At 41.8% G+C, this 27,632-nt stretch overlaps 1 protein-coding gene across 1 annotated transcript; it reads left to right on the top strand.

The window, feature by feature from the left end:
• The first annotated feature begins 1,517 nt into the window (after positions 1 to 1,517).
• Positions 1,518 to 17,027, top strand: slc6a1b (solute carrier family 6 member 1b). The gene is made up of 15 exons (XM_085777532.1): positions 1,518 to 1,916; positions 3,372 to 3,820; positions 4,121 to 4,252; positions 4,520 to 4,620; positions 5,138 to 5,247; positions 5,711 to 5,843; positions 6,752 to 6,886; positions 7,769 to 7,872; positions 8,387 to 8,511; positions 8,778 to 8,890; positions 9,173 to 9,304; positions 11,145 to 11,247; positions 11,351 to 11,451; positions 12,487 to 12,654; positions 14,338 to 17,027. The coding sequence occupies exons 2-15, from the start codon at positions 3,580 to 3,582 to the stop codon at positions 14,449 to 14,451; spliced, it is 1,812 nt and encodes a 603-aa protein (XP_085633658.1). The 5' UTR covers positions 1,518 to 1,916; positions 3,372 to 3,579; the 3' UTR covers positions 14,452 to 17,027.
• Positions 17,028 to 27,632: the final 10,605 nt, after the last annotated feature.

Genomic DNA, 27,632 nt, shown 5'->3' with positions numbered 1-27,632 from the left:
TTCTCACATGAGCGATAATCTGTTCTACGGTTTCAGAGCATCGTTTTTGTCCCCTACGTCTGAGCGGTGGAACTGACAGGGGGACAGCTGTCTGCCTGTGTGTTTGCCTGTACTCTACTCTCTATTACTACCACCTCCTTCTGTAATTACAAGCTCCACTGCACACAGGCTCACCATCAGGTGGGGCCAGGGCCACAAGCACAGCACCACCAGCTCTCATCAGTGTGGCATTCTGAATCCCCCCCCACCCTACCCCGTGTGAGAGCTGCAGGCCAACAGGAGGCTTTTTGCACATCAGAGGTGCCACAGCCTGAGGGCCAATCAGCCAGTTGGGATTAGAAATGCTAAATTTTGTTTTGTATCATTAGAAGGTTAGCTCACCCCTCATTGGTTCACCATCTGGGCATACTTTCCTTGGCTCTCAGTGCTGCGGCTCTTCAGTTGTACTGCATCAGCGCTGCTCAGCCTACAGCAAGCAAGGCGAACGGAGACAAAAAGATGGAGGGGAAAGAATTGGGAAGATGATCGTGGGGTTGGAAAAGAGGGGCTGAAGGGCAAAGGAAGTAAGGCCAGTGAGGAATAGGAAAGGTGAAAGGTGGGGGGAAATGGAAATGGAAGAATGTTAGATTTCATCTAATTGCATATGACATCACTTTGGATAATGAACCAAGCTGCATTGGCACCAAAATATATAAGTCACAATAAGGTGTCACCTGCCAGCTTTATGACAGACAACAAGACTTTTCATCTGCCAGACATCTGTCACTCCCAAACCAGATGAAGATTTTTTTTTTTAAACATTAACATTGGTTTAATCTTTACTCATTGTCACGACTCAAACTTTATCTGTTAAACCCTGCGAGAGCCTAATCTCCCACCGAGACCCTAATAATTTATCTCGATGTGGGAGTTAAAGTCTGCGTTAAGACTGCTCATTTGGGATGTTCCACAAGGGTATTTCATTTTGGAAGACAGCGGGCTAAGAAGATTATAAGCACAGTTTTCAATTTATCTCACACACCCTGACTCCCTTTATTGGCTGGGACAGTCTTATCATGTTTTGCCAGGAGCTGGAGCAGCCATTGGCATCTTCCGCTATATCTGCTACTTTGGAGTGGCTGCATTTGATGTGACATTACTTATGTTGGCCTTTTTTTCCACACAAGATGTTAATCATTAGTTACCCAATGTATTTATTTATTTATTTTTTTGGATGGAAGGAAGTTTGGGAAATGAAACCAGTGAACAAGTGTGGGTTAAGAGTTTTTAAGTTTTATTTACGACAACTTGATGGTAGTCATCTTTAGAAATAACTTCCATCCAAGGCAAATAACCCATAGCAGTCTTTATTATGCATCAACTAGTCCTTGAGTGAGTCAGAAGGGGAGAGAGGGGGATAGATAGAAAGAGAAAGAGAGAGAGCGAGGGAGAGAGAGAGAAGTTGCTGATGTAAAAAAAAAAAAAAAAAAAAATCTGCAGGAGTAAGGATATAAAACCTTGAGACAAGAGGATGCTCCTCTCTCAAACCCGCTGCCATCTCAGTGGTGGAAATGTTGCAGTTGGGGAGGGTCGACTTTGAGGTGACATTGACGCTGTGTAGATGAGAGTGAGGATCCTGCGCTCCATGTTACGTCCCTGCTCGCTCCAGCTCAGACGGCGGCAGCTCCTTTCCCCGTCTTCTCTCCCCTCCTCTCTTTCAGCACCACTCCTTTAAGGACAGCACCTCGCTCTCTCAAAGACGCATTAGTCCACCACCCTCTTCCCCTCCTCAGGATCATATATACTTCGGTCGTCGGATTGCACAATTTTCACGCTGGTTTTATTCCGTCAAAGTCCGAGGAAGTAACTTTTTTTTTAAGGAAATTGGGTTTTTTTTCCCATTGGGAGAACAACCTGGCAAAGAAAAGAATTTTATTGTAAGTATTCGTTTACGCATTAAAATTTAAACTAGCGAGTGATTGGTGATTGCCGACACACAGTAGTTATTACAAGTGAAGACCGCTGAGGAATTTGGCTGAGACCGTGCAGATGCGCTGAATCTGGCAGAGCGCGCGGATGTGCCGCTGCGCTTCACTTGATGGCGACGCAGACTTATCTAATGAGACTCGTTTGGCTTGTTCGATCCTTCAGTCCCGCAACGACGTGTTTCAAAATGTTACAATTGTAAATGTGTGATCTTTACGTGTGTGTGAGAGAGAGTGAGTGTGTGTGTGTGTGTAAGTGTGCGCGCGCGTCTGTGGTGGTGATGTGCACCCATTATTCTTTGTTCACTGAATGTCAGTTTGCCATGGGGTTGTGTCTCTTTGGAATCAAATGAACCTGGGATGTCCGCGACAGACTAATTATAAGACAAATTTCACGAGTATATAAAAGAAAAAAGATTCAATACACAACTGTGGAGGCAATCACGCTGCTGCCTCATATTTTCTCCTCACAATTACGCACGCGAGGTGATGGACAGCGGTGAGAGAGCGCGCACTCCGTGTTTCATCCGCTCCTTACATTTGAGAGGATGTTTATTTTTTTGCATTTTTAAAGTTAAAATAAATTCAAATAAATAAAGCACAATTTAAATGTTGAATTATTTTATTACATAATCTGTGCATCTACCTGTTCTATTCAATAGTAACTGATTAGTAGGTGAAATTAAAATAAAAACTTAAGTCTGCCGTGTAGATATTCGATGTAAATGCCAGTGCAGGCTGTAAACTCCAGTGAGTTATTGGCCTCTCCAGGTGATTCATTGGACATGATCGTCGCGTCTTGACTCCTAAATGTGTTTAATTGCTCTGCTCTTGTACCCGAGCAGTGGGAAGTGGGCGATTGAATTTAGAGCGTAATGAATCATGGACAAGAGCAGCCTCTAAATTTCTGCTAACATGCATTCACTCCAGGCTATTCAAAGTGACTCTTATTGCATGAGAAGTCTTTATTTGATCCCGTGGGGTTCATGGATCGTGGGGCATGATTGTTTTCCCCCCCTTCACCCCCTTAAGAAATGTCATACAATTAAAATGAATGAATTATTAATTATATCGTCCAGATACAACGTGATTTTGCAGGACAGACCACTATAATGTCACAATTTCACCACATATTTAATTTTCAAAATAAAATTTTTATTTTTGCTTTTGCTTCCAAAAATCTGATAATTATTCTGTTGATGAGGAAAAGGTTCTTCTACTTTCTGAATTGGAAAGTGAGTGACAGATTGTTTTTTCTTCTGCATTACGCAAATGAATTACTCATTATTCAGACATTATCTAAAATAAGTACATTTGGATGAGGTGCATGTAAAATAGTATCTTATTGAGAGGTTGTGTTTTTCTTATGTACATTTTGACTCTCTACTTGTTTATTTGTATTTCCAGGGTCACTGGACCGCTGCTGAGGTGCCTCTGCTGCTGCCCCTAATCACTCACTGCCCTCGATTATTCGCCTTCACTCGGCTGTTGTCTGGGAGCTGGGCGCACAGGACGGAGAAACTGCTGTCTGTCAGTCTGTCTGTCAGTCTGCCTGGACCGGTGTTGAAACCCCCTCCTCTATACTGGTCAGGACTATCCGACACGCGCTGTGACCATGGCCACCAACGGGACCAAAGCCACGGACGGACACGTCTTAACGGAGACCGTGAATGACGCGCCTAGCACCACGCCAAACGACAAACCCAAAACCTTGGTGGTGAAAGTGCAGAAGAAGGAGCTACCCGAGAGAGAAACGTGGGGTGGAAAATTTGACTTTCTTCTGTCTTGTGTCGGATACGCAATCGGACTCGGGAATGTCTGGAGATTTCCTTATTTATGTGGAAAAAACGGAGGAGGTAATCAGGAATTCTTGGCATTTTTCCATACATCCACACACCAAAAAGGAGTGCAAAGGTCCCGACATCAAAACCTGCCAGTTTGCACCAGGAGGTTTTTAACTGAAATAAATCTTTAGTGTATTTGCCCCCACATCGTAGCCATGCGTAATTGCGCACGAGCGAGAGCCGCGCGATGATCTGGGCTCAGTGCGCAACCATATGCTCCTTTTGCCAAATATCTCATCCGGATTATGTTGAATGTTAATAGTTTGTGGTTTACCTTCACTTATGCACCTTTACGTCTCACCTCTCATTCAGGGGCCTTCTTGATTCCCTACTTTTTGACCCTCATATTTGCTGGCATGCCTCTGTTCTTACTGGAGACGGCGCTCGGTCAGTACACTTCTATTGGAGGGCTTGGAGTGTGGAAACTGGCCCCCATGTTCAAAGGTAAAAAAAAATAAAACACTTGCGCTTTCCTGTTGATTGTTGTGTACAATGGCAGCTCCGTGAAGGCCACATTCAGTAACAGACAACGGGAAATGTTTTTTTCTCTCTCTCTTTTGAGATTGTTACGTAATATTAGGGGGGATTTTATCCCTCATCAAACAGACACATTTGAAAAAAAAAATCTTAAATATGTCATTGTTCTTGCTTTATTTTAAGCTACATTTCAACAGAATTTAACATCATGCCTGTACTCTCCCATTGTTTCAGGTGTGGGTCTGGCTGCTGCTGTTCTCTCATTCTGGCTCAATATCTATTACATTGTAATCATTTCCTGGGCTATTTACTATCTGTACAATTCCTTCACTGCTGTGAGTATTTCATATTTATATTCTTGCTGTTTCCTCAATGAATCACACAATCAATGTGCCCTGAAATAGGACTTGAACGCCATTTCAAAATCTAAGAGGGGGGAATCCCTGAGTAGTCTGGATTGTTTTCCTCAAAACATCTCACAGAGGCCCTTTAAATCAGAACAAAGCACAGGTTGTATTTTTACATAGTAAACCTTTTAGTTATGTGGCAGCTTGTATTTGCCAGCAGCTCTTATATAACAGGACACAGGCCTTAACAGAGTATGACATTTATTACTTCCTTTCCCACATAATTAGCGCCTTACACAAGGTATTGATAAATGCATTTGGCGATGAGGCATTCACTCCTCTGAGAAAAGCATGAAATCACAATGTCCCGAATGAGTATCATGGTCTTGGCTGCTCGACAGCCACAGAGAATGGGACTCGGCGGTGGGAGAGTGGTCCAAGTAAAAAGACCTGTCTGTGTGATTTTTTCTTCTTCTTCTTCTTTTCCCCCCTCTTTAATTTTCAGGATCTGCCATGGCAGACTTGTGGCAATCCCTGGAACACAGACCGCTGCTACACCAACTACTCCATCCCAGACACCAGGAACCTCACCAGTGCTGTGGTGGAGTTCTGGGAGTAAGCTGGACATACGAGTCTTTTTTAGATCACAAGGCTGCTGCTCTGGTGTGAACAGTTTAGCTACATGGAAAGGTCATCTCCCTTAGCGTGTAAAATGAAGGGTCAGATAAGGGGTCAGAGTCTGATAGGGCGATTTGCATGTAGACTGTGGCCATCCTTTAATATCTAGGTCAGGATATCACTACCACAGAAAACATGCACATGAAATAAATGGCCCCAAACAAGAGAAAAAAAACATTTCATGAGCGAAAGAAAATTGCGTGCATGCAAGCATGACTTCCCCTAACTGTCTTTGCCTTAAAAAGCTTTAGGGGTGAGAAAAGAAAGGCGTGGAACGGCTCTTTGTGAATATCCAGACACGTGTATGCATATTTGTGCATGCACCCATGCGTGCTGCATGTATGAGATCAAGGCTGCATTTGTGCGTTGAAGTAAGACCACTTTACTCCTTCCCCTGCAGACGTAACATGCACCAGCTGACCGATGGTCTGGAGAAGCCCGGGGAGATCAGGGTCCCACTGGCTATCACACTCGCTATTGCATGGGTGCTCGTCTATTTCTGTATCTGGAAGGGAGTCAGCTGGACTGGCAAAGTAAGTAGAAGGAGAGGACAAAGGCAGAAAGAAAAAGTGAATGGAAAAAACGAAATGTGTGAGTGCTGTGGTTTGGATTTGCATCATTTCACTTGTAGGATCCTTCAATGAGTCTGCAGAGTCACTGCTCAAGGTCATAGAACTGGCACAATGAAATGTTGGATTATAGTTCAAATAAAGAGATTTGTGTGATTACATAACTTTACTTAAACCGTATAGCCAGTTTTAGTTTTAGTTTCTTATGAGCATATAGATTTATCTTACATTTTTACATCAAGACACAACATTTTTATAGGTTAATAAGGGTTATTGCCATAAAACCCACAGAACATGAAATTTAACATAATCAAATTAAACAGTACAAGGTCATCCAGTGCACTACAATATTTTACATGCAATTGCCCTTTAATCCTACCTGAGCACTTACACTACGATGCAATACAAATGCCCAGAATTAGCTGCTGCACTGTGTCATGCCCTGTGCAGTAAGATACTTCATTGTAAAATATGAAATTTCGCTTTGATTTCTGAATACATGTATGTGAAGTATAAATGTGTATAAAGGATTTCCAGACTGTTGTTACAGTATCAGTGGCCCACTCTGCTGGTGCACGTCGTATTCACTAGATTTTTATCACGAATGATCCGAAATGTGTTGATGTTGATAGCACAGTGTGAAATTAGTCGGTACAAAGGAGAGAAACAGCGCACTGGGAGTGTGCTGAACCCAACCGCTCTGGGGTCATGTTGCCTCAGGGGGATTGGCTGACTAGGTCACTGTGCTGTACTGTGGCGATGGCGCCACATTAACACCGCTCAGTGTCGAGTTGAACAACTTCACACTTTTCACTTGTCTTGTTACTCATGTGAGATTAAAAGTCATGGCTCTGTTACTGTGTGTCCTACAGGTGGTGTACTTCTCAGCCACGTACCCTTACTTCATGCTCTTCATCCTGTTTTGTCGTGGCATCAGTCTGCCAGGTGCAATGGATGGGATCCTCTTCTACATCACACCAGACTTTGAAAAACTTAAGGAGTCTGAGGTAAGCTCTCTCACTGCTTCACCTGCTCTCTCTCTCTCTCTCTCTGCAGGCCCATTTGCTTTTCTTCAGGAACAAAAATCAGATTAAAGGTGGCTGCAGAGATTAAAATGAGCCCAAATTGAAATAATTTCGGCTTTTTGGGGGGCAAAGTTGCATTGAATTTTCACAGGTCACTTTAATAATATTGAATTGGTATTTAACATTGTAGTTAATACTGTTTGCATATGTGCAGAGCATAAACTTATAGAAATCGATTCTGAATAAGTGCACAATAAACACTGCTGGGTTATGTAACAATCAGGGTTAACTACATAAGCAGCAAATAGCAGAAAGGATGTCCACGAGTACACTGCCGTAAAAAAAAAAAAAAAAAAAATCCTATTAGTGTATCTTCCAAACATTTTCCCTTGAGCAGTGGTGCAACAAGCTTCTAAAAAGTTGGATTTATCAACTGTCTCTTTAAGTCTGCAATGTTTACTGTGTCTTAAATAGCTTTTGGTAGGTTGGGGTGTATGTATGATGGTGAATCCATGTCTAATTCTATGAATACATGATTTAGCTATTACCAAAGTTTTAAAAAAACGCATGAGATGAGGCCAGATCAAGGTTGGATCATGTGCAGGGATCACGGTGAATGAGATCCCAACCTAAGACAGCACTCAGGTGTAACAATTCTCTGCAATAATCCTCAATTTGTGCCGTCTCATCAAAGACTGTGCACGTCTGGAGATCAATCCAACCAATAAACCAGGCCCAGAATTAGGTCATATCAACCAATATGATGAAATGATTTTTACAAGTGTCTCTGTGCCGCATCATCTTTGCTCAAGCTTGTGTCTGTGCCCAGTTCTTTTACCGTCCTCTCTAATCTCTGTGTGCCAGGTGTGGCTGGACGCTGCCACTCAGATCTTCTTTTCTTACGGGCTGGGATTAGGCTCTTTGATCGCTCTTGGCAGCTACAATACGTTCAACAACAACGTATACAGGTAGGTGATTCATTTACCACATGATGTACCTGTAAAGGGGAGATTTTACTCTTGAAAATCTGTTTTATCCTGTTTTTTAAAAGATGACTGTCTCTTCCTAGGATTATTTTTGGTTTCCTGGCAATTTAGCGTCTGCTGTAACATCTATTTGGGGACTATAATTATTTTGTCTTGACCCCCCTCCCTCCCCCTTTACACTCGTTTTACCCCCTGTTTTAGTTTGGCTCAACCTGTGTCACATTGTGAGGTGTTCACTGGTCAACGGCCCAACTACAGTAAACACATTTAAGGCTCCAACTTTGAAACTGCCGGAGCTCACTGCCATTTTAGAAGAACAGGTCAATATAAATGTATTCAGCTGCTGTGTTGCTGCTGGATGCAAAATGGCTCTCCACCATCCCTCCGTCCCCCCCACCCCACCCCACCCCGCGCCTCCCGACAATGTGTGACGGGTTGATAAGGAATTGATATAGGCGTGACAATGGCTGCCTTGTGCTTTGTCTCTCCCCTACAGAGATTCTGTCATTGTCTGCTGCATCAACTCCTTCACCAGCATGTTCGCCGGCTTTGTCATCTTCTCCATCGTGGGATTCATGGCCAATGTAACAAAGAGACCCATCGCTGATGTGGCAGCCTCAGGTAATTGCAATCAATGTTGAAACCCGATAGTGACAATAGGCACAGGCCAAAATATATTCGCAATTGTGCAGAAACTATCCCTTGATTTTGCTAGATGTTTTATTTGCTCAGTGATTTTTGTAAAACTCTCTGGCCTTTGTAAATACTCCAGCTTAACTCTCAGCACATTTTTAGATGAACTAAACTTATTTAAAAGTCATTTATTAATTCGTACATAAGTAATCTCTTACCAGTGTCCCATTCTAAAAACATTTGTCCTTCATCAGGACCTGGCTTGGCGTTTTTGGCTTATCCTGAGGCCGTCACACAGCTGCCTATCTCTCCCCTATGGGCTATCCTCTTTTTCTCCATGCTGCTGATGCTGGGAATCGACAGCCAGGTAAAGATATGATATTTTCACATGAAGATATTCCACAAATATGTCAAAATGTTAAGCTTAAAGTCAAAGCCATGTTTAAGGCCTGGGTGCTAATGCTTCTGGTTGGATACCTTTAAAATATGTCATTACCAGAGCAACCACTCAGTATAACTACAATGTAATTTTGTTTCACTGTTACGCTTTTTATTCATGTAAGTGCTAATCCTTAAATGACTTAATGTTTACATCATGATGTGTATATTACATAATCATGGTTTCATCATGACTCTGCAATCTCTCCAGTTCTGCACCGTGGAAGGCTTCATCACTGCTCTGGTTGATGAGTTCCCTCGTGCTCTCCGAAACCGCAGAGAGCTCTTCATCGCAGGCGTCTGCCTTGTTTCTTACATTATCGGACTGTCCAACATCACACAGGTACAAACTTCTTTTTTGCTTGATCATTTGTCTCAGATACAACAAAGTTAGAGAGTTTAAGAGCACTCACAGCATCGTCATCATTTGATTTAGATGAGGCTTGTGTTTATACATATATACTGTATCTTGGTTTAGTTGTGCTTTTTTGAAATATTGGCACAATCTAGTACAAATACTCTTTAGTCAATTAATCAGCTGATATTTTTCATATACTTTTCATGTCTTACAAAGCATTACAGTAGTTTGTTCATATTTCACATTGCTTTGGGAATTAACCCGCAAGACCAAAGGTCAAGGGGTCGGACTACCACTGAGAGTGTAGTTTCAAGACAAATTGTAACAGGTCATATAGTCCCACGTGTCAAACTGCAAACACCATGAAACAGATCCTCAGCCATGGTCACATTTTGCTTATTTTCCTGCTAGCTGCTGGGCCCAAAAACAGTTTGTCCATCCAGATGTTTAACACTTTGGTCTATAACAAGATGCTTCTGACCTTTAGGTGATATTGCCATTTTACTCTCCTTACAGTAATTCTTGGTGATTCAAGCGACCATCTGACAATGCTATCTGTTTTTCCAGAAAATCTGATGAACATATTCAATGTCCACAGAGCATAAATCCCAATGCTGTTGGTGGCTTTCTGTCAGCACTAATATCAGGCCAGAACCTCTACTTATTCTCAACTGTTCACAGCAATGTGAGGAGCAGAATGACATGAAATTTACTAAACACGTCCTTTTCTTTTTTGTGTGCTTCCTTAGATTTCAGTCATAATTGGGTCAAACTGTCACCATTCCAAAACTTGCAGATGTTTCCAAGATAACAAAACCCTTTTGTTTTTAATGAGCCCACTGCTTTTCCTTAAGTGCCAGCCTCAGGATAAGATTCAAACTTCATAGACTCATGCTGGGTACAGCTCGACCAACATCAAAATAGTTATGTAGTACGTCTCTCTTTCCAATCCTTAAGTCTATTCTTTTTATTATTCGAAGCCAAGATAGAATTGTCTGGTGCAGGAACAGATTATAACATGTTATTCCTATTCCTACATAATCTATTTTAAGGAAGTTATGATTGTTTCATTAACTTTTTGGTCCTCGCTCTGTTGAAACTTGTCTATTTCAAGCTATGATCAAACATATTCAAAATTAGATATTTTTGTCAATCCTTAAGTTTATGACATCAAACAGGTACACAATCTACAGCACCAGGTTTATGGCAATCTGAAGAAACTAAAACTCAGCAAAAAGTAGCTGAAGACGCTTCTGTGTCTCTGCTCGGGAGCTAAAAAGTGATGAAATGACTGCAGGCCAAGGTCAGGCTTGCCTATGACACTTGAAGACTCTGCATTGTCTCTCTACTTCTGCCACACTGGATTCCCATCATGCAACATGCACAGCCCTGTTAGAGCGAGGCAGTTACCCTAATCGCTGCTGCGGGCAGTGTGAAAGTGTATCTAGGTTCACAGAGTATAGCAGTGGACGCAGGACCTGCAGCAGGTCGCTTTAGGCTGATCCCTGTGTTCATATGATTGTGGACAGACATGCAGTGTTTCTGAGATGTTTCATCTACGCTGGTCCTGTCTGCACGGCACCATCACAGTAACGCCGTTTCCACATGGAAGCCTTAGCACCAATTCTGTCCTCACCAATGAGACGTCACTAACACGCACCAGTCGCAGCCGCTGGTGCTCTCGCCCTCAATGTTATTCCACTTGACCGGTTTGGTACTGTCCTGTACGTCCAGTGCTATAATTGCTTCTTTTTATATTTTGTCTCCCTTCTCCTTCATCTGTCTTGTTTGCCTTCTTTTGTTTTCCTCGTCTGTCTCCCCACAGGGCGGACTCTACGTGTTCAAGCTATTCGACTACTACTCAGCCAGTGGGATGTGCCTGCTCTTCCTGGTCTTCTTCGAGTGCGTCTCAATTTCATGGTTCTATGGTGAGCCACAATTACGTCTTCTTTATTTTAACACTTTGTAACTGTGGACTATAACTATATTTACACGGCAACAATGCTTACTTTGCTTTTTCTCTGGTTCCAGGTGCAGATAAATTCTATGACAACATTGAGGAAATGGTTGGCCACAGGCCCTGTCTGTGGTGGAAGGCCTGCTGGGTTGTTTTCACTCCACTCATTGTGGCTGTAAGTGTTATTTGCAGGCATTACAGTATGAAGGATTTAACTAACAATGTAGAGAGAAAATAACTCCACATCAAACCATGTCATTGTTTCCCTGTCACTTGATCTTGATGGCCAAGTGCACACACTCTAAAAAGTTGACTTAAAGGAGAATTCCGGTCATTTTCTAAGTAACGCTCTACAGCTCTAGGTCCCCGAGTGTGACCATAGGAAAAAATCTGAGAAAAATATGTGCAGACCGGACCTAGCTCTCCTCCTGCTAGCTGTGCTACACTGCAGTTTAACAGCAAAGTAATGGGGGCAGTTCACATGCTTTGCAACATCCACCAGTTTCTTACCACACAACACTGAGTTGTGCATAACTCTGTTAATATGAGAAAGCAGTGTTAACTGTTAACTGCAGTGTTAAGTGTTTTTATCACGTACCTCTGTTTACTCTAGCTTCCAGGGTAGATCTTACTAGTTGACTGTTGAGCTCGGGACTGTTTCCATATCAACAAAGACAAAAATGCGAGGAAAACATGGATTTAGGAGGAAAAAAAGATTTTGGATGGGAAAAAAGCATCAATATGAATATAACTGCTATTTTCCCATCCAAAATCATTTTTTCCTTGCATCTTTGTTTTTGTTTATATGGAAACAGTCCCGAGCTCGACAGTAAGGAACTGGTGGATGTTGCAAAGCATCTGTAGTGATATTTTGAGCATTAGAGTCACGGTTAGAAGAACTGCCCCCATTACTTCACTGTTCAACTGCAGTGTAGCGCAGCTAGCAGGAGGAGAGCTAGGTCCGGGCTGCACATAATTTTCTAAGATTTTTTCCTGTGGTCGCACTCGGGGACCTAGAGCTGTAGAGCGTTACTTATAAAATGAACAGAATTCTCCTTTAATGTGGTCAAACATCTTTTAAATCTAAAGACCTAAGAACCTAGATCTCAGAATTTGAAATCCAAGATGTCTAAACAAGTGGTTCATGTGCATTGATGATAATAACAACAATGAAGGTGAGATCTGATTCTCTTGTCTCTGTGGTGTGCAGGGAGTCTTCTTGTTCAGTGCTGTGCAGATGGTTCCCCTCACCATGGGTGACTACGTGTTCCCAGCCTGGGGTCAGGGGGTCGGCTGGTGCATGGCCCTGTCCTCCATGTTGCTCATCCCTGGCTACATGGTCTACATGTTCCTCACACTCAAAGGCACATACAAAGAGGTGAGATCAATGTGGACTCTGTCTAATAATCAAAATCAGCAGCTACAAACTCTTCCAGTATACACTGAACAGAATTTAGTTGGGTTCCTTGTAAAGAGTAAACAAATACTACCAGAAATATAAAAAGATACAAGCAATATACACGTACACTTGGTTGGTGTATTGCAGATATGTAGCCACAGATTTCACAGAACATATGCATCACTGCACCCATCTCTTAGCATTTCACACATCTATTAGCCGAGTTGAATTTTAATCTGCAGTCGGCAGCGAGGCAGGCTCACTGTTAAGAGTTTCAAGTGGATTACTTGGTATGCAAGATTTTTTTTTTCCTTAAAAATACTATTACATATTGGATGGCAGACCAATCCAACACAGGAGCACAGTGGTGTATTTAGAGGGCGCTGATGTGGTGTGTGGATAATGTAATATAAATGCGATACACAAGCCCTGAGGATTTTACAGAAGAGATCGGTTTGAACCACAGCGAGAAGCTCGAATTAACATTTCGGGTTACTTTGTGGATATTTTTTGACTTTAATATGTTTACTGGAATATATTGATCCAGAATTTATATCATCTCCACTTACATTAACAGTATTGACGTATGGTTGGCGATGGAAGTAGCACCAGATATGTAATTTAGCAGCTTCACACTGGATGTGAAAATGTGTTGGCTTTGCCCAACGTGATTTTGTTCTGTGCAATAAAACTGCACTGAGGCGTTGTGATTCAATGGTTTCGTAATGAGCAAACACGCAGGCATGCTGGGTAAAGATGTGATAAAGGCCATAAAGAGTAGAGCGCTGATAAAAGGATTAGTAAAATAGAGTTTCTAATTAGTTCTCTTAAACAAGTTTAGATCCCATTTTTGTTAAAACAACTACTGAGTTCTCAGTGAATTGCTTTGATTTGCATGCAGCAGAATGGTGCACTGCCTTTTTTATTGATCCGACGATCCTAATCAATGGCTGATAATACTTTTTCCGGCACGCCATTTACATCAAGAGCCTTTTGATTTGCACTCATCCACAATGCTCAGTATAATAAACCTTACATCTATACGGCCCCTGGTGACAGATATAGCTTCATAGCCACCACTGACAGAATAAATGGGCCATAATTGCAGACGGTGCAGCAGAGGCTGTGAGAGGCGATGTGCAGGTGTCAGATCCTGCAGTAACAGCTGATGGCTGATTGTCTAATTGTAGCAATCAGCCGGCTGATTAGTGCTCTGCACCCAGGCTGACGCTTAGCTTCACAAACTCTCCGTGTAAATGCCTTCTATGCACACAGAGCCCGGCCCGACACAAACGCAGAGTTGAGAACATTAAGCAAATTTACCAAGTTTGAAATGTTTTGATTTCGATGTGCGGGCTCACTAACTTTGGGCCCACGAAACATCTGTCAGTGTCATAAATAATGGCTTTTATTTTTCCTTATCAGCCATATTGCAAGCTGTGCTGTTCAATATAGCCTTACATCACTTGTGTGCGAATCTATAAATGTCATTGTGTCATGTAGAAGGATGTTTACAGTGTTTAGAGCCAGAGGCGATGCATTCATCAAGCTCACAGCTGTGTGGCTGGTGTGTTTAGTTTCAGCTTATGGGTCGGATCACAAACTTTGTCATGTGCCATGTGTAGGGATGAAAACAGCTTTATTGTCTGTCTCCCCTCTCAGCGTCTGCGGATGATGATCAAGCCTGTGGTACTGTCGAAGGCTCAGGAAAACGGCCCGGACCAGCAGACAGAAAACCAGAACCAGAACCCTGCTAACGAGGAAGCCTACATCTAGAAACCTCTGCCTGTGTCTGTCCCTCGACAGCCAGACTGGCGCTCTGTTACAGAAGAAACGTAATCAAGGTTGGGAACGACCACCAGACTTCCATGTCTGCTTTTCTTCACCTACCTCCTGGGGACACGTGAGACCAACCTGATTACACAGTTATTTTTAGGGGATTTTCTGTTTGTTTGTTTATTTGTATAATACAGAGTTATAAAACTTAAAAAGGAAAAACAAACTACCCAGCAAAGTTGTTGTGATATTATGAATTTCATTATGCAAAAAACATTAGTCTCTTTAGAAAAGGAAACGTGACGTAGGAAATTACTGTATATTGAATATATAATTTAAATTTGGAGGCCCACGTCGATTCAATAGTAGGTATTGTGCTACTTTGAAGATACTGATTAATCTACTAAACTACAATTACTGTACAAAGAAAAATATTGGTTATGCATTTTGCTTGTACATGAAATAAATACATTAAAATGAATGCAGTGTTGTAAGGAAAAAAAATGCAATTTGAAAGTTTGTAAAAAAAAAAAATTATAATAAAAAAAAAATACAAGTGAAAATTGAACACTGGCCAATTTAAGGCAAAGACAATATGGGAATGTGCAACAGGTAAGGCCAAATCTGCTTGTATGTGAAATATTATTTAGTCAGACTATCACTCCCTTGCAGTGACCCTGCAATTCGCCTGAAATGTTTACCACCCATTATCTGGGACTACCTTTGAAAAGCACAAGTAAAGACTGGAAAACGAAGCGTCCAACTTCTGACTCAATTGAAAACCTGTGACCACAGCAAAAATAACCTGCATATGATTACATAGCAAGAGACTGTTATAATTGTTTCTTTGTTTTCTAAAGAACAATAACTTTGTATGTTGTCTGAATCTTTTTTGTAGGATCATTTTTAGATCGTTTTCTATATGTGAGAGTGAGAAGGACCAAAATCATACTCCAAGTTCAAAAAGACATTTGACCCTCTCCGGCTATATCCGGATGAAATCGAGTATCGCCCTCTTGTCTCAGTACAGAGCATTGGGTAGTAAAAACAGCATCCACCTACAAGCACAATTTGGATCTGTAGACTACCACCTCTAACAACCAAGGTGCAGCCATTTCAGAAATCCCACGTTTGCACTGTGAGTACGACAGTTCGGGCTTAGGGGGTATTATTTGTAAAAATGTAGATTTTTTCCTTCTCCTAACAACCAGTTAAGTGGAAAGAAAGAGTTGTGTTGCAATAAGCTAATGCTAATCCAGACCCATATGTTAAAACTGTGAATGAGTTTGTTGCAGTGACTGCTGCATTGGATTTCTATGATAGCTACCACTATTCTGACTGGAACCGTTTACTTGTATATCTGTTTAGTAAGCCACTCCTCAGGAACAAAGGTGGACGTGACCAAATTCTCTCAGATACTACCATTATACACTGAAACAATTAATGCTATACTTAAAAAAAAACACTTGTCAAATTTCTGCCATTCTCTCCCGGTGATCCAACACTGCTTCATTAAAACAGCAGCGAAATATGAACAAAATCGCCTGAAAATGATCATAACTGGGCACTCGAAAGCTGATCCAAATTGTTGCTCTCCTTGCTGGGGCGCTACTCAGCTAGCATCACATTGTTTTCAGTGTAAATGAACTGTGATGGCCTTCACTCAGTTATTTTAGCAGAAGCCACAGCGTGTTTCTACCCTGTAGCAAAGTGCAGGAATATCAGACTGGAAAGAGAGGAGAGAGAGAGAGAAAAACTTTGGCTCAATCGGAGGACAAAGCTGGCGCAAGCACTGTTAACACAACAGGACATAGCCACATGCTATATAGGCCAACACCACTGAAACTACTCCTTTTCATAGGGTAAAGGAAAACCTATTATTACATATCAAGTTTGTTCAGCAATATGAAAGCATAACTTTAGAAGCTGACTTTGTGACTGACCACAGATATCACTGTATTACTGCGAAGGAAGATGAAGAAAAATTTGCTTCTGTGGCAGCTACATGCGACAGGAATCAGGTTGAATCAGTCCCGTTTCTTTTCTTTTATTTATGTTTTTTTCTTTTCTTTTCAAAGATATGTGAATTAAAATGTGCAATGACAAAGGGTTCCGTGAATTTTGTATAAAGTTACCATACTGCAGCTTTCTCTCTTGAATGATGTTGTAAACTGGACTGTGTAATACATGTATCTGTGAATGTCCGTACAACCTGAGTTTTTCTTTTTTGTCTAAATGTTGAACAAAAAAATAAGTGATATTATTTGCTGTTTTCTGCAATAATATTATTATCTCAGAAACTAAAGCACATATCTCTCTCAACTGTAAAGAAAAAAAAAATTATAATTACGATAACAGAATAGAGTAATAATAAAGATGATGATAATAATAACTATGTAATAGAAATGTCTAGTCAGAGAATATTGTTTTGTATATTTCTAGCTGTTTCATGGGCCTAATGTAAAATATTCTATGTAAAAAAAAATATAATAAATGTCTTTAGATGGTGTTATATGAAAAAGCATGATTGCAATATATGTTATCTGCAAAAATAAATAAAGACCTATAGATTATAATGTTTGTATCATGTGATGCATTCACCGTGAAATACATAAACGCCATACTGATCATTTTTGAAACACATTTTGGTTTGTTAAATGGATGTGACTCTTGGAAAAGTGAAAGTGCTGATTTAAAAGGTATAGAAATGCACTTCAAATATCCCATCTCCATTGAGTGGGATGGTTGTGCCTGACACCAACCTGGGCTAATGTAATGCTAATGCCCGGTTCATTGCATAAGTGGAAATGAATATGCTGTGAGCTCTGTCACAGCGAGAGGTACTCTCTGTGAACTTGCTGATAGTTTCTGACAAAATGGTTCTTGCCACAGTAGTATCCCTGTGACACCTGCACCGAGAGCTGTGCCAGCAAAGGCACTAGAGCTGCTCTGGCTGACAGCCAATCCCTCCTAGTCACAGTGCACCATCCATCTACCTCCTGTTACGCAGATTGCTGCAAAATCATCTGAAAATGCACAGAGATGCCATGGATATCTTTATTTCAAGGACTTTTTTTTAGAAAGTTGACAAAGTAAAAAAAAAGTGGTGAGGCACATGAAATAGGGGGTTAAGTGTGAATGAAATTATGTCTAACACTCTGGATGGCGTGTCTGCACAGGCATCATAAAGTACCACAACCTCAAAATGTGCTGAGTTTTTAGTTTTAGCCTTTGGCTCTTTTCCCAAACATTTGTTAACACTGCAAACACTAAAATAACTCAGTGTAATGCTTGTTTTGTTTTATCCATACAAGGACATAACTAATCCATCAATGTACTTTCTTTAGGATGTGTGATGAACTGAACAATTTTTTTTTTTGTCTTTGTCTCACTGTTTGTACATTTGTACTGTTTGTATGACATGCTAAAACTTTAGTATAACCCTCACACAAACTCTCAAGGAACAAATGTGGATGTATTATTAGGGAACACAGTGGCTAGAGTGGGTCGTCCAATAACCAGAGGTTGGAAACCTATAGTCGCTCGTAATTCTCTCACCCACCTTGCCTCATGTGAATGCGTATGAATGTTTGGTGGTGGTCAGTTTGGTGCACACTGGCAGCCATGTTTCTGTCAGTTTGCCCCATGCAGCTGTGGCTACAGTCGTAGCCTACCACCAACGGTATGAATTAAGAATGGTTTCTGCCTAGAAAAGAATTGCCTATACACACCAGGGGGCAGATTCAGTGATATATTAATTTCCTATTTTTACTAAAGTATTTCAACATTTGCATTATTTCAATTTTTTGTGGTTGGTCCTCTTGTGAGACCCTCTTGCACATCGAACAGGACATTGTGAAAGTCTTTTGTGTCTTTTTCCTGCTACATTTCCCCTCAGAAGATGTAAATGGAACATATTTGATCATGTGATTGGGGATTGACTATGATACCATTTCCCAGCAGGAAGCTAAAGGCTTCTGTGTGCTTCAAACGAGGTGCTAACAGCATCTGAGTCGCGAGTTACGAGAGGACGGCAGCAAACTCCAGCTATCTGCCCGAACTAGCTCGCTCCATTTCAGCGAGCCTAATCACACGGAACAGATTATTATGTGAAAGCAGAATATGTATGGAGTTTATAATTGGTATATGGGGCTATGATGTCATATTCCCTTGCGAGCAAATACAAGCTCAGCACAGCAGAGATTGGATAGTGCTGATAGTAATGTCCCTCTAAACAGTGCATTAGACACAGTGCTCAGCACCAGATATTATGTAAAATATTGAATATGCAAGACACTCTTGCTCAGTCCATCTTATATCCACTGAGCACTGCCTCGCTTCAGCAAACTGGTCGAATATTGGTCACTGTAAGGCTCCTCCCCCATAGAAACTGGGGGACATGACTGAGATTAGCAAATCTGTAAACTGATCTATACGTACTAGTGCATTGGATTAAATAATAGTGTAATTCTACACATAAAGTGGATTACTTTGGGTCTGTGTGTCCTCCTGAAGACACAAATACCAAAACCACTATCTTTTAAATTACTATTTGCTGGCAAAACACACAAGAAGTAGCCTATAGCCTAAATCTTGCCACTCATGTCTGATGTTTGTCATAAAAATTTTTTTGGTAACACTTCATTTGACAAAACAATCATAAACAAATTATCATAAGGCTTTATAACAATAAGAATAACACATCATAGAGCATTTTATAATGGCTTATAAGGTATAAGTATAATAGTTCAAGATTGCTGGTCAGTGGTGCAGAGAAGTGTATGGTGTGTATGTGGGAGCAAGAGAAAGACAACTAGTCAGGAGGGGGAAGGGGGATTTTGTTCCTGGTCAGACTCCTCAGTTGTACTATAGCAGTGATGACTGTATGCTTTAAATCATGTGAATGTGTATGCATGCATGCAAGTGACTCAGCGTGTCCTCCTGAGTATGCGTGTACGTATACGCCCACATATATAAGACTGTGTGTCTGCTCATCTGTGTGTGCAGCAGGGGTGCAAGTGTTGGTTGTGGTGATGATGACACAGACATGAGCGGAGCAGCTCTGACAGCTCTAGTCTAGCAGAGGTAGAAGCTGCTCACAAGTCAGTTCTGTGGCTCCAACAACACACACACACGCACAGTGCAGAAATGGTAATCTGTTTTCTCTCGCCGCCAAGGATCCCAGTAGCATGCACACTCTCCGATCGCATCACAATCATTGGGCAATGACATGCGCAGCACAGAGTGGAAATAAATAAATGCTTTCTTTAAGAAAAAAAAATATGACTCAAGGCTGGATTTCTTCCATAGTTGTTCCACGCGAAAAATGCACTGAGGTTATGCAACTGACTTTGCATATAGGAGACAGCATATGATAGTGGATAGGCAAGTCAAAAACAATGACGCATTCTTTTCTTACAACACGCACAACAAAGAACAAAGAACAGACAGAACCTGAACTCTTAAACGCTACACTGAGCACTATGAGGCCCTTCCCTTCACCTAGGATCACTTTTTTTTATCCAGCTGACCGAAGCTGGATCAGAATCAGTGAGCCTTCATGGCTTCCCCTCTGTTCACCTTTACAACAGGGTCCTGATAGCATATCTGCTCCCAGCAGACTGACAGACAGAGAGGCAGTGAGAGGAGCAAATGCTCTTATCACTGCCTGCCATATGATGGGATTAGCTGGAGTGTTGTCTAACAAAGCATTAATGAACAGTTTTAATTGCCTGCATGTCATACCCTGCCAAGCCCTGCCTGAACTGCGCACGCACACACACATCCAAGCACATGCACGCTCCCTTCACAACACAGGGTAGTGACGTATATTTGTCCCAACTGAAATGGCGTCCAAGTGATACAGAATTTGTATTCATCACATGAGGACAAACAGACCATTACCGCTGTCATTCCAAGCCAATGGTGTGCAATTTGACAGTGGGTATAGGTCTGAAGACATTCATTTAACTTCAACCTCCTTTCACTCCTTCACACAATATAGACTTAATTAAAATCAATAGATGTTTTTGATTATCTTGTGTGGCCATATTACAGTCTAGCCTCACTGATGGCCGAAGGACTTTAACCCCTTTGTGACCATCCCAAAGTAGATGGCATTGTAACCCATTCTACTTAAAGGGGAATTTCCGTTTTCTACAATCTGGACCTTATTTCTAGTATAAAATACGATCATTTACTCACCCAGATAACTTTGGTGTCATTACAAGTTGTTCCAACGAAATTAGATCCAGCTGAGAGCCGCGTATATCCATATAATGCGAGTACACAGGGCAGCGCAATGCAGCCTCTAAATAACACATTATCTGGCGCTAAACCCGTTTCACCAATATTTTGTTATGATACGCTAGTGCTAGTCCGGGGTGACCTGTTATCAACATCCAGGGTCTGTAGGTTGACCTACTAACCTCTGACCTGGATGATGTCATCTCCGACTGCCGTGTGGCTTGTTGCTACCGCTAATGCTATGGTTCCTTTCTGCGTGTTTGCGACTTGTCAGAACAAAATGAGCAGCTGGACGAAGTTCACTAAACTCACTAAAGCTCCGGCTAGTTGCGCTAAAAATTGACCCGAATGCCGAAGCAGAATGATTATGATCAGAATGAGCCGGGCAGCGGTCGGAGACAATATCATCCAGGTCAGAGGTCAGTAGGTCAACCTACAGACCCCGGATGTAGGGTAACTCTGGACTCAAAGGGGAATAGCACTAGCGTATCATAACAAAATATTGGTGAAATGAACGAGTTTCGCTGATAATGTGTTATTTAGAGGCAGCATTCTGCTGCCCCTAATACTCGCATTACTGTACAGCATAAGGATGTACGCGGCTCTCGGCTGGTGAGTAAATGATCATATTTCATGCTAGAAATAAGATCCAGATTGTAAAAAAAACGGCAATTCCATTTTAAATACAATTCCATAAAAAATATCTGTTGTATCGATTGTAAGATTGGAGTCATCATTAGGCTGCAGTGATCAGTAAACATTTCATAAACACGTGTCCACCTTCTTCTGTCTCCTGCCTATCATTCTCTGCATGAGGAGTATTTCTCAGGATTACACTGGCTTTATTCTTTGCAGCAACACCCACGTGATAAACAGAGTGAGCATAGTCTACCCAGCATTTTTATATTTCTTTGATATTTGGCAAACTGCTTGGTAGACACAATCCTATTTTTTTCCCCATTTACTCACATTGCCATCAGGATTTATATGGACCCCCGCTGATATGCAATTATTATTAGAATGAACATCAGACGTACAGACTGACTAATGAGGAAAACGCTCTCCTTCACATGCTTTGTAAAATGGAGCCAAAGCTTTGGTGCGCTTTAGCCATGCTTGTTGTACACTTGCGAGATGAATCAAAGCTTAGGCATCACATATTCTAGGTTCTACAGTGTGATATGATTTTTAACATGCAGAGCGAGGCAGTAACGTTTGCATGTGCTTTCCACAACCACAATATCAATCAGTGCAAGCTTTTACAATAGTCAAAGGTGAAGCAAAAAGGCTTGAGGCTGCCATTTAACAATGTGGGATCTGATAGGTGTTCTGAACAGCAAGTGGCAGCATGTTAATATACAGTAAAGTAAAAAAAAAAAAAAAGGGGGGGGGAGATGAGAAAATGTAAATGAATGAGAAAAGTACCAGGACTATTCATGCAGCGATCATTTTACTATGCATATTTGCAGGTAAGCCGCAGTGTGATGGTTGAAACGAATGGTGTCTTCAGACCCTCTCTGTGTTTTGGGGATGAATGGAGACAGAGGAGGTCTGTGTGACAAAACAGGGAGCGTGACTTCCAGCTGGAAACGGCTCCTTTCTCCTGGCACAAAAGAGTAAAGAGCCCCAAACAGAGCACAACGCTCATTCTCTTCGCTCTCTTCCTCTCCCCTTACTAAGTCTCTACAGCCTCTTCCCCACATATCTCTTCTCCTCTCTCCCCTCCAGAGACTCAACCAATGAACCCAGCCCATGTCTTCCAGCCTCTGGGGCATTTTGCCACGCCACATTTATCACCAAATGTACCAGGGGGGGTGCGGTGGCGCGCTGCATCTCAGAGGCAGCCCCTGTTGTGGCGTCGTCTTCTACGATGGAGCGTGGAAAAACAAAATGGCACAGGAGGAAGTGCAGAATACTGTTAACTCCAACAGTGAAGGAGATGTGCTACATGATGATCAGACATAAGAGGTCTTGACTAACTCTGAAATCATATCATTGAAGAGGGTTTAATTACCGTTCCATTTGCCATCAAGAGCCATCACCTCATCTGCTCAGTGCTCTCTAGCTCAGCCAGGTCTTTAATGGCCTCATGTCTCAACAGAAACATCATGTTCTTGACACCGTTTTCTGAAGAGGACGACCCACACACCCTGCAGAAAAGACTACAAGTGCAACAAAAGTATGTTTGCTCAGGATAATGTAAAATAAACGAACAAAATAGTCCAATGCCAAGATGAAGAAAGCAGCTTGTGTATAGCCACGGTCGTCGCTGTGGAAACGTTGTGAAATCTAGCATCACCATCACCATCACACGATATGATACAAAGGCTGGAACATACAGTACTGTACCTGAGATGGCATGTTTACAGGGGCATGTTTATCTCTGAATCTCACAGAGAAGCTGCATCCTGGCTACAGAGGACTGAGGACGATGTCAAGATAAAGTTTAAGAAGACGCAAGAAGAAGATTTAAGAATAAGTAAAACAATAGTACAAGTTAGGCTTGTGAATCTGGCTGTTAGGATTGATAATAGGGATGCACATTTTGAATTTTTTTTCTGACCTATAACCAACACTCGTTAACCGATTATTAACCGTTAACCGATAAGATTACAACGCTCGCGGGGGTGATCTCAGCTGATCGCGCTCATATGGAGGTTAGATCGTCCAATGTTGAACTGTTTTTATAAGTGCAGCCAAACATCAGGCTGAAGAGAGAGGGAGAGTCACTCTGACAGCTCCTCTGTGGAGCTGCAGTGCTTCTTTTTTTTTTTTTGCAGCGCCATATTGTTACAGGTGATGCACATCTGTGTGCGTGTGAGCTACAGTACATTAGTTTGATCTTCCTTCACAGGGCTGCATTGCACATACTGTCAGTCCACCTGTGTAACTTTTTGCTTGGAAATTAGACTGAAGGCATGTGGAAGTCTGCACGTGTCGACACCCCCCCATGAGTTGACGACATAACCGATAGTATTAATCGGTCAATCGGTTAAGCAGAAGTAAGCGGAATCTTTGTGTTAATATAAGTCTTAAATAGTTATATCTTCCGACAGCAATCACTTATATAGAGTGTCTGGTCCGAAACACGGGTCTGTCAGTCACTCTGCTCTGCTGTAAACCGAGGAGAAAACTTTCCTTGTATCCTACAACCTTTATCCAATGAGGAGAGAGAACGGCATAAAGGGGCGGTCCTCTCTGTGTGTGCAGCCCAGGGATGCGCGTGAATGTGGTGACGTAGGGACGAGGGCGGGGACTGCTAACTCCATCGGCTGACAGGAAGTTAGCCAAAACGACCAGATCGCTTACTTCTGCTTTAACGGTTAATCAGTTGTGCATCCGTAATTGATAATACTTCATTTTCCATAACCCCATTTTGGATATATCCTCAGGAAGTCTGAATTGTAAAAAAAAACTAAATTATAAAAATGTTCAATTCAATATCTTTATCATTATTACTTAAAAACATATAATCACTTAAGGAGGAGCAGGGGGACTGGGCTTGAGCTTGGTCTCTGGAGCTCACCAGTGTTCCTACCCGTGCAGGGAAGTTGCATAGTGCAGTTTCAGCCGATGCGAGTTACCACGTCAGTGAGTTTAGAAACATTATTTTAAGGTTGAAAAACTACATAGTGTTGCTTTAAATTCTTGAAAGTGAAGTGAAAGTGGCGATCACCATCTTTGTTAGGGTTCATCAGTCGGGAACGGTAGATGTCTGTTGATGTGTTTGTGCCATCCATGAAGAAACTGTTGAGATATTACACTAGAGAAGTGAAATGCTGACCTGCTGAATGAACTACATGGAAACAAACATCAAATTCATTCGCTGGGCATTTGGGTGCCTGGCTACAAGTCCACCCCTGTAGCAACAATGGTAGCAAGGTTAAAAAACAAAATATAGTGTACAATTGTCTATGATTATTGGCAGCAAGTCACAAGACTGCAATACTGGGGCCCATCCCCCGGTTAATCTCTTCCACTCAAACTGAGACACCACAAATTCAAATGTCTTTATATCCCAATTCCACTTTAGGACTAAAATAAAGATGCTAAAAAACTAACCTTGAATAAATACCCTTTATTGTGCAGTCATTTATTTCTCAGGAACTCAACAGCCAACTAAGGATAGGATGCATTATATGTCAACACCCCCTCCAGTCTCTCTCCCCCTTCTTCCCCTAATGCTGCTTATGCAGAGAGGAAGAGATCTGATGTCATGCCTGCCTGCCCTCGGCTGTCAAGCCCTCTGACACACACAAACACACATACATACACAGACAAACGTTATTTACAGTATAATTACTTCCATGACAGTTCAGATCCAAGCCCATCACTCAGTATTATCAAACTACTGAGGCATGTAACAGTCTATATATATAATACAGATGGAAAAATCTATGAGTTCTGTAACAGATCCAGCACACACATGACCACCAACACAGCTGCTGTAATCCAGTTGATTTCTTCACACAAAATGATTTCTAATGTCGCCTCAGAAAAAAAAAAAGTTGACCGAGTTTTTTTCCCCCTTATAATTGAGCCTCTTTGAAATTCCAAAAAGCCTAAATTCATGGATCGGCTTTCAATAGCCCATCAGAACTGGATACTCCCCCCCCCCCATTCCTTCTATATCAAATTCCATTTAAATTCAGGCCAGTGTGCAGAATTTTTGCAGGAAATAGCAGGCCAAGGATATTTATATGGGTTTCTAAAGGCTGTAGTTATTATGCAAATCCAGTGCAGATGACTGAGTGATTACACTCTGCCATCCTGCTCCGCTCTCCCCCCCCCCCCCACTCTCTCTATTCCCCCATAACCTGTGCCATCGGAGCAGAACATGGAGTTGTCTTTGCGTCATGCTTCAATTTTAATGTTGCCGAGGGGCGTGCTGAGAGAAATCGATTGTAATTAAGTGGATGTTCGAAAGGCTGTTGGATATTAACATGGGTTTTGCTACAAAACATGGTGTTGAATGCCAGGCGCGCATCTCCTGCAGTCACTTTATGCTTGCAGACAGATGTTCTTCAAGCCCCCCACCCCCTCCACTCCATCATGGAATTTTGAGGATAAGCACCAGCTGAAGTTCTTCTACACATTTGCACACAAGGTTTTGTCCTGTTGTTTCTTTTATCCATGTTTGACAACCTCTATCACATCTTTATTACTGTGACAACAATCTCTGAACTTAACCATACTTTTTTTTTTTTTTACTTTCTTTAACCTTTAACCTTCTCCGACATTTTGGCAAACTGGCCCATTGCCATAGGAGTAGGTTTGTTACCTTTAGTGTAATTGTCAGTGCAAGCTATTTTTAGAAGAGCGGAGCAGAGCCGCAAAGGCTAATGGGATTTCTTGGTTTCCCTCATCAGACTCATCAAAAACACAATCCAACAACTCCAAAATGCTCTCCCCCGACAGGAACGAGCATTAGCGGTTTTGCATGAATTTACCTCGAAAACAACTCTGTCTCGTAACGTTCTGTTATTATCTCATAGCGTGGTGAATGTGCAGGTCACTCACAACTTGTCCACAAGAGTGTCTTGGAGTTTTTGGTGTATTTGATGGGGTAAACCATGGAATCCCATTAGCCTCCGTAGCGTAGCTCTGAGCAGCTCGCGGCTCTGCTCCAACGTTCTAAAAATAGCTTGCACCGACAATTAAAGGTAACAAACCTACTCCTAAAATTATAGGGATTATGGCAATGGGCCAATTTGCCAAAATGTTTAACTATCCCTTTAAACCTTCCTAAACCTAACAAAGTGGTTTTCTTTCCCAAACCTAACTAACAGATCCACAATCTTTACCACTTGCTTGTTATTGTTACCGTGACAATGATGGTCCATTAACCCTGATGCTGCTGCTGAGTATAGGTCATATCTGAAGCTATGTGAATGGTTGTTGGAGGACGAGTTGCACTGTGAGTGTTTTGGCAAAATGACAAAGAACCACTGTGTTACATTCATTCCTGTCGACTAGCTGCTGTGGGCACATTTGAATCTCCTGAATCTCCAAATGGCCGCAGCCAAAAATGCATGTAGGGATTTAAATATGATCTAAGGAAGTGTAAATATGTCAATATAACCTATGGTATAGCCCTTCTCTAGACTTAGAGACCACACTTGACAACACTTGTCAGTGTTCAAACATCCAATCCTTCCATTGTTTATACCACTTATCTGTGCCCGGGTTATAGAGGGGGGCTCGGGCCATTCCAAGCCAATGTATGGCGAGATCAGGGTACAGCCTTGCCAGTCTATTGCAGGGCTGACATGTACTGTATATATATATTCAGAGTCTCCAATCAACCTAATGTGCATGTTTGTGCATGTGCACTGTGGGAGGAAGCAGGAGAACCAGGATAAAACCCATACAGACACAAGGAGAACATGCAAACTCCACCCAGAAAGGGGATCAAACCCATTACCTTCTTGCTGTGAGGCAACAATACAAACCACTGCAACACTGTGCTGCCCCATGTTCACCCATTTATTCACAAATTCATTAATCACCCACACACACTCACACACATATTCCGATGAACAGCCAGATAAAAGTTGCAGTTAACTGTATCTTTCCTGAGAAGTCGGGGATCAAACCAGCAATCTTCTGATAAGTGGGTAACCTGCTCTACCTCCAGAGCCACAAACACCCAAATATGTTCCGACTGTGGTGGCCCAGACGGGTCAACGCAATACAAAAGCCACAACACAAAAACAAAAGCCACTTAATGGATGCAAGAGCAACAACACGAATGCAAATTAAGCCAAAACACGAACGCAAAAGCAACAATGCAGACTTTTGTATGTTGTGGCTTTTGTATACATTGTGTTGACCTGTCTGGGCCACCGTACTATAAAGCCTTTTGAAGGCTCACAGAACCAGGGAAACAACTTGTTTTTTCCCCATTTGTCTACTATTCATTGTAATACATTGTC

Source organism: Trachurus japonicus, chromosome 5, assembly GCF_045865225.1.
Source record: "Trachurus japonicus isolate A0001 chromosome 5, Traja_1.0".
Taxonomy (NCBI): Eukaryota; Metazoa; Chordata; class Actinopteri; order Carangiformes; family Carangidae; genus Trachurus; species Trachurus japonicus.
The sequence above is the reverse complement of the archived record's forward strand: the minus strand, read 5'-3'. Positions and strand labels throughout refer to the sequence as shown.